The sequence below is a fragment of the Xenopus laevis genome, chromosome 8L, assembly GCF_017654675.1.
Source record: "Xenopus laevis strain J_2021 chromosome 8L, Xenopus_laevis_v10.1, whole genome shotgun sequence".
Taxonomy (NCBI): Eukaryota; Metazoa; Chordata; class Amphibia; order Anura; family Pipidae; genus Xenopus; species Xenopus laevis.
In genome coordinates, this window is record NC_054385.1 from 56,613,643 (window position 1) to 56,625,815 (window position 12,173).

At 38.0% G+C, this 12,173-nt stretch overlaps 1 protein-coding gene across 1 annotated transcript; it reads left to right on the top strand.

Moving 5' to 3' along the window:
- The first annotated feature begins 544 nt into the window (after window positions 1-544).
- itm2a.L (integral membrane protein 2A L homeolog) lies at window positions 545-11,307 on the top strand. The gene is given in 6 exon segments (NM_001091764.1): window positions 545-675; window positions 5,556-5,687; window positions 7,146-7,328; window positions 8,643-8,753; window positions 8,886-9,036; window positions 9,822-11,307. Coding segments are annotated over 6 exon segments (741 nt in total). The 5' UTR covers window positions 545-597; the 3' UTR covers window positions 9,908-11,307.
- The last annotated feature ends 866 nt before the right edge of the window (window positions 11,308-12,173 follow it).

The following is a 12,173-nucleotide window of genomic DNA, read 5'->3' on the forward strand; positions in this document are numbered from 1 at the left end:
ACTTTGGTTCAAAAACACTGGGGATGCGCTGGAGATACAATATTTTTTAAAATTTCCCCATTGATGATGAAAATTTGAACGAATAAAGGGGAGGGGACAGGGGCGCCGAACGGCAGTGGGCCTAGGGGCGCCCTCTATGTAAATTCGGCCCTGATTGCGCTGGCGTCTTATTTTAGCAGGCAGAAGGCAGTTCAGGGAGATTGTGTGCCCAGAAAAGGTGGCAACCCTATTTGTCGCCTGGCGACTAATCTCCCAGAATGCCCCTGCCCCAAAATCTTCTCGTCTGTCTCTGCTCTAAATGTCAAGCATAGGCCAATAAAAGCACAGCTGCGCCACACGGGAGGAGGGGGGTAAAACTTTCGCTTTGTCGCTTGTAATTAGGGACAATTGACCAAAGAAAATAATGTTATACAAGTGCTAGTTTTATTGCGTGTTGGCTTCCTCTAAAGTCCTTGCCCCTTCCTGAACTGTGGGAATGTCACTTGAGTCCCGGATGCTCTGGGCAGGGTAGGGAGGAGGAGCTGTGCTTGTTGTTAGTGCGTCAGAAGCAGCTGAACAGGCGCTACAGACAGGACTGTGCTTCGGGAGTCAGACACCATGGTGAAGATTGCGTTCAGTTCGCCCTTCGCGGCCAAAAAACCTAGCAAGGACGTCGAGGCTTTGGTGGCAGAAACGGTAGGTCGATTGTAATAAGTGCGCGCACGTCAGTGGCAATTGCTGTTTTTCCAAGATCGAAAGTAATGATGGAGACTGCGGCCTAGAGTCGGAGTTTCCGTGTGTCGCTTACTTTAGTGGTAATAGCGGCTTGACATTTTTTGCCGAGTTACACCTTAAAACGCCCGATGTGCCGCTGCAAGGCAAGGGCCTAGTTACAGGAAAAGCAGACTGTGCGACTGTCGCACTGGCAACGCAGACTCCTAAGCAGTTTTAATATATCGTCACAAAATGTTTTTATTGCCAATGTTTAGGGGCTTGTCGTGGGGCTCAGTACGTTCTAACTTCGCAAATGTTGTAGTCAGAGAGCTGGAGGCTGGTTTATTTCTTCAGGCTGGTTTGTTATGTGAAACTCCAGCAACAACCCGCTTCTATTTGCACTACTCTCCCTCCTAAAGAGCTCATCTAACCTGCTATGTTAGCACCATGGTATGAGCTGAGAATCCTTTGAATGTGCTATTGTTTCTCAACATGTAGGGAGTTTCCTCAGACCCTGCCAAATGCTGAAACAATATTACTTGCCTCACTGGTTGGCCTTCTTTTCAGTGTATTTATTATTATTGTCATTAATAAATCCATGAAAGTGAAACTACTCTCCATAATATTAACATACATTAAAAGTTACCTGTAGATCCCAAAACCAGACTGTTCTGCCAACCTGATTGTTCCTTTTCAACCCGTCAGACTTTCTAATGGTCATTTAGGACCACAGGGCAAGAGCAATGTTTTGATTACACTACAAACAGGGCTAGTCTAAACATCATTATTTCATGTGATTCACTTCCTTTTGACTCGAATAGGAAATACTTCATCTAAAATTGTAACTGTATACTTATTAAAATATAAAAAGGATGTCTACAATAAATCATCACAGATATCAGATGATAGATGCCATTCACAGTGGACGATTTAACTGCTGCTGCTAGTATTGTTGATCAAAGCAATCATAGCCTAAGCAGGTTATTCGGCAGTGTCAAGAGATAAGATCACAAGGGGAACATTTCCATGGCAATATACAATTAAAGTAATTGGTATATTTATTTATATTTAGCAACTTGAAAACCCTACACAGATGGTATAAGTAAAGCTTTTTAGAAAAGGAAAATTTGGGGATGATAATATACCTTTAAAGTGCAAACGAATATTTGTTTTGCTTTAGAATGCCGGTGGCAGCAGAAAAAAATGGTTGTACTGCAAAAAATGATTATAATGTAACAATTTTGAGGAAGGATCTAGTTTCCTGTAAAGGCGTTTTCTGGTAGAATTGTGAAATTTATAAAACTTTTTTTTTCCCCATTTAGTAATAGAAATTAGCTAAGGCAAGATTCAAAGAATTGCATTTGCGTAAGGAGCTATCTATTGTGTGTCCGAATGTGCTGCATGTATGTGTAAAAATAATATATGGGTGGTTTTTATGATCTACTATGATAACTTCACAGACACTAGTGCCCACATCTCATTAGATGAACTGGTTAGCCAAAACTGTTTACTTATTTCACTGCCTGACTGTGTGGCAGAGAAGTAAGTGTTATTATATTCCCTTTTAGTGATGGGTGAGTGCCGTATGATTTAATTTCCTAGATTTTCTTAAGTGATGTTTAGGCTGCCACCACCCTAGATGGATTTCCAGCCACATCATGTGCCACCTCCTATAGACTTTTTGGGAAACTGCCTGTCACCCCTGGTGTAAGTGGGTTTTGGCCCAAGAACATTCATATTGGCTTACAATGACATTTTCCTTGGGCATTGATCCCCAACCAATGGCTCATGAACAACCTGTTGCTCAAAAACCAATTGGATGTTGCCCTTCAAAGCAGGTTCTTGTTTTTCATTTGGCTTGGAGGCAAGTTTTGTTGCATAGAAACAGAGCCCAGAGGCTGCCAGTCCACATAGAGACTACCAAATAGGCAACCCTAGCCCTTATTTGGCACCCCCCAGGAACTATTTTCATGCTTGTGTTGCTCGTCAACTCTTTCCCACCCTCTTTTTGTTAGAAAGTAATGAATCCAGATTTAGCCTAACCAAATACAAAACCCTTAGTCACGTTACTTTAAAGTTCCGAACAAATGGATTTTATTGTTCACAACTGCTGCATTTTTATGATTTCCCTCAAGTTGAATATCTGCAGTAGGGTTCGGATAGTTGGTGAAACTTTTTGTGGAAGATCTGGACTTTGCATTTACCGTGGGAAAAACACATTAATACTTTATTCCTTGGTCATTAACAAGTGGTTTTCAAATGATAATCATAAGCTGTGGGCCACTTTCAGTGTTTCTCCAGTGTAGTCAAAATAACAAACCAATGACATACCTGACATTTTATTTTCCCAGACTAGAAACATTTCAGACATATTCCTTAAAGGGGACCTGTCACCCAAAAAAAATATTTCAAATCCTATTTATCATGTTAGTCAAGCAAAATGAACTTTAATTACAGAGTATAAATTATTTGAATCTTATTTCCATCAGTCTGGGAACTTGTAATTATAGCAAGCAGGCAGGAGCCATTTTGTGTACACTGTTATTATAACAAGCCTTGCATCACCTCAGAATCTTGTTTGTGCCCCAGAAAGGGGGAACTGATGTCCATCCCCATGCCCTGGCTGCACAATTGAAGGGTTAAGAGAATGGGGAATGTGGGGAGAGCAGTGACATCTAGGAAGTGCTGAATGGAAAGTGAAAGTAATTGCTTGCCCCGCCTCTATGCCTAAGACATAGAGGCTGGGCAGACAATATATGATTTAGAGTTGAGATTTTTAAATGAAACCGCTATGAATGCTTTAATAAAAAAAGAATTTGGATTTCATGTTTAATTTGAAAAGGACTTTTATTGTACAGATTTTTATGTCTGTGTGACAGGTCTACTTTAAAGGACAAGTCAAGGCAAATTCAAGTCAAGTGTGCTAGCCCCCCCCACCCCTAGTGAATTTACTCTTTACCTTAGACCCATGGTGAGTGCTCCCACTTGTTGAAAAATGCACAGCCTGGGTTACTATCCCCTGAGCACTGCAAGGCCTTCTCTTCTGTCATCCGCTTCACTGTCCGTAACAGCCTTCACTTTCATATTAAAGTTTGAATCTTTACTGTGCATACATACTATTCATGACAGCACAGATACGTGGGGCAATATAATCGGTCAACTCTGCACATTCCCGCCCTAGTCTGTACCATACTGGCCTGTGTATGGAGCCAAATCAGTGGCCTACCCAACCTATAACTTGATCTATATTGCCTAGTCGCTGTGCACATGGGGCATATTTCATCCATCCACAAGCTTTTTGTATCCAAAATGTGCACAGGTGGGTAGTATTTGTTTCTGTCACTAGACACAGGAAGGGTGAGGGCCACAGCTAGAGAAAACGCCATAGGCCTTAAAAGGACATCTATAACCCTGAACAATGTTGGGGTCTATATAAAAATATAATGCATAAAATAGCTCATATGTAACATAGTGCTTCATCTAAATAAATATTTTTCATAAAAATAAACTTTTTTTTGTAGTATGTGCCACTGGGTAATAAGAAATATAAAAATTACCACTTTAAGTCACAGTGCACACAAACAAATCAAAGATACACATACATGTTAGGTCACATGTGCCAATTAGTGGACAACGGTTAGAGCGGCAGTGTTTAGCGATATATAGCGGCAGTATTTAGTGATATAGAGAGAGATCTCTATCTCTCTCTCTCTCTCTGCAGTTGCAACTTTGCAGCTTCCTTACAAAGGATTTACGGTAGTCACTTTTTTTTTTAATTTAAAAGTGTAAATATTTACATATTCTGCCTTTCTTTCAGAAGAATTCTACCGAATCCAAGTGCCTGGCTGAACTGAATCCTTATGGTGTGACTATTTGTCACACAAACAAGGAAGTGATTTTTTTTAACCCCTCCAGCACCAAATTCATGTATGCAAATTAGAGTTCGGATTTGGTTCAGGATTCATCTGAATCTTCCATGAAGGATTAGGTATTGTCCGAATCCTAAAAAAGTTGATTCCGTGCAACCCTACATATTTGTATTGTATTTTATAACTAGCGCTTGGAGAATATTATTTTTATAGGATGATTGATCTGTATCTAAAAATGTAAATGCAACAATGAAGAGACTGAAGCAAAAGTTTTATGAAAACAAGTGATATTGTTACTGTAAGGGAACAGTAACAACAACAAAAAATATTTTTGAAGTAAATAAATTGTAATACTGGTTAAACGGGTGTGTTTGCTTTAGGCTTTGGACACACAGGCTGTTGTCAGTGGCTGTTTCCAGCCTGCTTAATTGGGCTGATCTCAGCCTGTGTGTGGCCGTACACAGGCTGATCAGATTCAAATCAATGGAGCAGGGCACTGAGCTACTATAGTTGATATAAGCAAGCTGCTGTGTAGCCATGGGGGTATGTTGCTAATTCTAAGAAACTTTTCAATTGGCCTTCACCTTTTCTTATGTAGTTTTTGAGTTATTTACATTTTTCTTCTGACTCTTTCCAGCTTTCAAATGCAGGTCACTGACCCATCTAAAAAAAATGCACTGTAGTAATACTAAGGGCAATGGCACACCTGGAGATTAATCACCAATGATAAATCTCTGCTTCGGCAGGAGTCTAATCTCCTGTAAAATCTTTCCCACCGGCAATCATGTGAATCGATGGTGGTAAAACCCATGTGTTGCTTCAGCCTCCCAAAATCGCTACATGTTGCCTCAGGGCAGTAGCTGACACCTCTTATCTCCCCAGGTTTGCAAACAACTGTTGGTTCAATATGCAGTTTGTGCTATTTAAATATTTTCGAATAAATTGCTCTTAAACATAATATTTTAATTAAAGAAACATTCTCCTTTCTTTTAGGATACTGAGGTTGCAGGTCAAGGGACTGAAAATTCAACTGGAAGATGCCTGCTTACACTGTTGGGCCTTGCTTTCATCTTAGCTGGACTAATAGTTGGTGGTGCTTGTATCTATAAATACTTTATGCCCAGGGTAAGCAATTATTTATATTTGTGTTATTTGGAGTAGATACTGTAATTGTTTTGAGCTAATAGTTAAACTATCCTTCCCTGTTTTAAGTATGCAAGGAGTTCTTTATATCAATGCTTTGCTCTGTCATACCACCCACACACCTCTCATTTACTATACAACTAGGTTAGTGTATGCCTTGCAGTTATAGTCCTTCAATAGTTGAAATAAAGATGAGGCTGTGTGAGGCTGATGGCACGTGTAGCGTTGGAGGGAGATTAAGTCGCCCAACGACAAATCTCCTCTTCTTCGGGCAATTAATCTCCCCGAAATGCCTTCCTGCTGGCTAGAATGTTGCTTAATTTTCCGAAGTTGCCTCGCGAGGAAACTTGCGGCGACTTCGGAAAGCCAGAGCATCTCGAGTGCCATCCCGCCGGTGATTTAACACATTAAATAAATTACTTAAACAAAAGCAAAAATGGATCTTCTTTTTAGGAACCAGACACCTGCAGGGAATTAATCTTGAATATGACGGCCCTATGTAATTTGTATTACCCATTCTGATTGGCTGCCCTAAGCACACTTCTGATTGGTCTGTTTTCATTTGAATATCACTGCATGTACAGAACAACTTCAGCCTAAAGGTGGCCCTACGAGCGGATAATGGGACGGATACAGGCGGTCGGATCGCATACACGCATAGATGCGACTGCGATCTGACAGGATATTTTAACCTGCCTGATCGAGATCTGGCCGACTTTCAGCCAGATCTCGATCGGGGAAGCCAGTCAGATGGCCCCACACATGGGCCAATAAGCTGCCAGCAGCTTTTATCGGCCCGTGTATGGGGGCCTTTAGACTAAGTCCCCACAAGGCACGAAACGCTTAAGGCTATCTTTTTATTGCATCAAGTTGTTGCAATGAAGTCCAGTTTGTGCCAGCCTGCAACTAAACATATAACTTTTCGTACAATAATTTGATAGTCGAGTTTTCTGATTCTGATTTGTATTGACTCTATTTTGTTGCAACATTTTTTAGCTCCGACTTTTTCAAGAAGAATTATTGATAATTTGTTCAATTCGTGGATGGGAGTTTGGTCGACATTGTTTTACTAAATAAATTTGGTTAATTAGAGTTTTAGTAAATAACCATCTTAAGTGGTGGATTCAGAGTAAATATGGCTTTGATGCAAATTACAAACAACTTTTTACAGTCATGGTAGCTCGACTGTCTTCAAAACGAGCCTCGGCTAATGTAGCCTAGAGCTCTGTTTCTTCGGTCCTCAGGTTTTGCTGACTACATGTTGTAACAAAGTTGAAAGCATTTTGAAAGTTGTAGTTCAGCAATCTGGGCTGCCAAGGTTAAGAAACCAGAGCAAAAAAAGTATGTTATTAGTATTCACTGTGTTATTTAACAAATTTACAGTGTGTTGGTTTCAAACATATTTATAACATTAATGGAAAATTCTTTCTTGTATTTAAGCACAAGCTCTATGAAGGAGTAATGTCTTATTCCGAGCAGCATGATCTTGTTGAGGAGCCTTATTACCTTCCTGTCTCAGAAGAAGCCGATATCCGAGAAGATGACAATATTGCACTTATAACTGTTCCTGTACCAAATTTTGCAGAAAGTGATCCAGCAGCGATACTTCATGATTTTGATAAAGTAAGTTTTAGTGCATATTCAGCTTTGCAGCAATTTGCCCCTTTCTTTTCCGGTAATCAGCAATAAAAATAATTTGACATATTTTAATGAACAAGCATTTTCACAGTTTTCTAGTTCCTGTGGTTTCATTACCTAAGTAACCGGACAGTAGTGGGGAGGTCAATGGAAGGAGAAAACGGAGTTCTTGAATTCAAATATTAATGAAAATACGCATAAAAAACAAAATTTAGTACAATAAAAGTTTTAATGGTCCCAACAGGGCAGACAACAAAAAGAAATCAATAAGTTAAATAAAGATGTTTTCCTTAACAAATTGTATTGAAGCTCTCCACATAAACATTTTTGTTCTTGTCTGCATTGCAAATGAGTGGTGGGTCTCTTAAAGGAATTGTTCAGTGTAAAAATAAAAACTGGGTTAATAATTGGGCTGTGCAAAATAAAAAAATGTTTCCAATATAGTTAGCCAAAAAATGTAATGTATAAAGGCTGGAGTGATTGGATGTCTAAAATAATAGCCAGAACACTACTCCCTGCTTTGTAGCTCATTTGGTTTCCAGTGATTGGTTACCAGGCAGTAAACAATCCGTAATTTGAGGGGTGGGCCAAATGGGTCATAACAGTTGCTTTTGAGTCTGAGCTTCATGCTGAGAATCAATTGCAAACTCACTGAACAGTAATGTCCGATGTGGCCCCATTGACTAACTCGGAGTTAGAGTGCAAAGCAGGAAGTATTATGTTAGACATCCAGTCAATCCAGTCTTTATACATTATATTTTTGACTAACCATATTAGAAACACAAGATTACGATTGGATGGCACCCCACATTGTGCTGATTAATGCTAATAAACAAACAAATTTACAGCTAGTTTGGTGTTATAGCCTTAATGGCTGCACAATTTCTGATCGCACTGTGCTGGCAGGCCGCATTATTATTAATTTCATGACGGAGGCTGAGGGCCTGTGTAAATTTGAAAACGGGCCACAATTGGCTTGCGGGCCGGACTTTGGACATGCCTGGCCTAAAGCATAGTGGAGGGGCAAGCAATAAGTGATTGACAGCTGAGACTGAACAGTTATAGATGTTTTAATTAAAAAAAAAAAAATGATGTTTAATTTGAAAAGGACGGGTACAGGTCTCCTTTAAAGGGAAATCCAAAGTTCATAAAACCTGGAATATTTTGGATGACTTTCTTAAATAACAGAACATAAACCAAATTCCTCAATCTTTATTTACATGCTAACACTTTTGATTATGTTGAAGACACAGCTTGCTGTATAAAAAAGTGAATATCTCTGTTTTTATTGTTTTGCAGCTTCTGACAGCCTACTTGGACTTGCAGCTCCAAAAATGCTATGTCATTGATTTGAACACCTCCATTGTCATGCGACCAAGAAATCTGATGGATCTGTTCATTGGATTGGCTGTATGTAATGCTGGCAATTTCTTTTAAATGTGTAGATAATGTTTGTCATATTTAATAATGTAAATATAAAGATGTGTGTTAAAACAGCATATTTCTGTATGCTCTAGTTTTCTTGTTTCCTATTTTTATTAGGATGGATCCTTCTTGCCTCAAACGTATTTAGTCCGGGAAGATCTGGTAGTGTCAGAAAAAATTGACGATTTATCCGAACTGGGTATTTTTATTTACCAGCACTGCTTTGGTAGAGAGACATATAGGCTGGTTCGCAGAGAGCAAATAATTGGTAAGCAAAACTTAACTCTTTTCACAGATTATCTAAAGCTAGTTTTGTTTTTGAGACTTTCCCAATGGCATTTAAACAAATACAGCAGTGAAACTAAGCTGAAAAAATGTTTAGTCTCAAGAATTAACTATTCTGCTCCTTTACTGCATGTGGTGAGACCATGTTAGCCTGCTAAATTGTCCTATATACCTGGTCCTTTACACAGTCTATTCTTCATAATGTGCAATTATGAAGAATAACTGCATTATTATTTGTCAAAAGATCTTAATTTCTTTTTAAAAAAAGGTTTGTTTTGTACATAATTAAAGGAAAACTATACCCCCATAATGAATATTTAAGCAACAGATAGTTTATATCAAATTCAGTGGCATATTAAAGAATCTTACCAAACTGGTGTGTATATTTAAGTAAATATTGCCCTTTTACATCTCTTGCCTTGAGCCACCATTTCGTGATGGTCTGTGTGCTGCCTCAGAGATCACCTGACCAGAACTAATGCAGCTCTAACTATAACAGGAAGATATGTGGAAGCAAAAGACAGAACTCTGTCTGTTAATTGGCTCAGGTGACCTAACAAGTCTAGTTTGTGTGCACCGTGAAATAAGGGGGCTGCCCTTATTTTTTAAAATGGCAATTTTCTATTTATGATTACCCAATGGCACAAACGAACAAAAGTATATTGTTATGAAAATGGTTTATTTACAATATCTTTTTAAAGAGACCTACATTGTTGAGGGGTATAGTTAATTAATTCTAACCTCCCAAACTTTTTTTTTTCCCTTTAGGTCTGCAGAAGAGATCTGTAGAAAATTGCATCACAATTAATCATTTTGAAAATGACTTTGTGACATCGACAAGGATTTGCACATAATAAATAACTCAGGTGAATCTTGCATAATCACTAGAGAAGTCTTGCTGTTAACCTTTTAATTCAAATGTGCATTGATAATCAAATGAATTTGTTATAATGCATAGCTTTGTGCTACCACTTTTTTTTTTTGTTCTATTTCCCTGTGAGCACTATGGGTTTTAGCCTGTATCTTGAAAAAAAAAAAAAAAACTGCAGGCGTTAAATGATTTAAGATACAGTTTGAGACCCTTTTCACAGTAGACATTTGTTGAAGTCAATCTCAGAATTTCTCTTCAGAATATTTTGTGAATGGATCTGGTAAAAACAATAAAAAGAAAAAAAGAAGAAAAACCCACTTCACTGACGTGAAGTCACTTTCTTTAGATGGTGGATGCAATAAAGTGTGTTCTTTGCACAATCTCTCTAAATCTACTTATGCCTTTTATGATTTCCAATTTGTTTTTGAAGCATGTTGCATTGTGTGCCACTACTGTATTGATTTATTCTGTATAACTAGCTTTCCTTAACTTGTGCTTGTTAAACCTATATGTTTCCATTTTCTATTTTGAACAAAATGGTTTTTATTAGGCATGAGACTGGCATATGATAAAGCACTGATTTTTGACAGTTTTAGAATCAAAAAGATATAACCCCCCCCCCCCAAGATTTCATAGATTTATCAACATATGCAGTTACACTTAATTTACATGTTGTGTGTTTCCAGACCACATTCAAGAATGTGTGTGTATAAGAAGGAAAATCTGCACTTTCTGTAGCAGGTTTTAAATAGCATTATTTTTAACAGATTCAGGTTTGCAACTGGTCAGATGCACATGTAAATACATAAATATATATATATTGATAAAATGCATACACCACCTTGTTAATTCTCTGTGCTGATTCTGTCAGGTGTGTAAATGTAGCAAAATATTTGTAGAATTATGACCTATAATAAAATATTCCAGTTGTAACCTAATGGTAATTCTTTATTTTTAGTACATGAACAGTATTGGGATCTATTATCTAGAATAAACATTTAAGCAACCCAATAGGATTGTTTTGCTGTCAACATGGATTTATACTAGCTTGGTTACTGTCAAATACATAGTCCACATATAAAGTAAATCTGACTAAGCTAGAGTCCTGTTCCTTTAAATAGGACACTGTAAGAAATTATATTTCCAGATTTCAGAGTTCTTCTGAATAGTAGAGCCTACAGCTGTACTTTTGAATGGGTCGTTCTGCTTTTGTCTTAAAACCTATTGTAATGTAATTTGTAGTGAACTTTTACAATACCTAAAATTGCATTTTCCCCTTATTTGTTACACAACCTAGAATAACTTCCTGGAATGATAACTTTGTATTTCAGAGATAAGTTTCTAATAAAGCTGTTTGAAATTATTAAAGGAAATTCTAATGCTGTTCATGGTCGGTTTCATTTAATGCTTGGCAACTTTTTCTCAGTTTTATATTCTAAAATATCTACTGAACAGACATGTTTTTTGTGGCTTTACAAGTGAAAATCCTTTTTTTTTTTTTTGGTCAAAACTCAAATTTGAATTGTGAATTATCCAAACTCGATTCAAGTTTTAATTTGAATTTCGAGATTTATCATACTCTGGCCCTTAAAGAAATCAAATTTGACTATTCGCTACCTTAAAACTGCTGAATTCTTGTATACGTCAATGAGAGAGGTCCAGGGATCAATTTGGTAATATTTGCAGCCTTCAAGACATTCAAGTTTTTTTCTAAGAAAAAATTTAAATTAGATTCGAGTTTTTCGAAATTGAATTTTTGGGGCTGATTCAATTCGTCTGAGCTGAGAAAATGAGATTTTATTACATTTTCGAGTGGTCGAATTTCGAATACTCGTTCAACCCTGTCTCAGGTTACATCAGAATATGATGTATGTGATATCTGATTCTGTACAGCAAGGGCCTTTGTCACCTTTTCAAATGGAAATCACCTAAAATGTTTCATGTATGTATATAGAGCAGTGCTGTCCAACTTCTGTGGTACCGAGGGCCGGAAATTTTCTAGCCTACATGGTGGAGGGCCGATAATGGAAGCCAGTGATGACCACTCCCTGTTTTTAAACCATACCCACTTTAAACCACACCCATGTTACCACAAGACCATGTCCACATTAATGCTGCTAGCACACCAAAAAATCAAATGGTTGGTGCTCACTGCTGGGATATCATGTATCACTCATATGCTTTGCAGCTCTCTTGGTTTCCACTGATTGGTAATCAGGCAGTAACCAGTCAGTGACTTGATGGGGGCC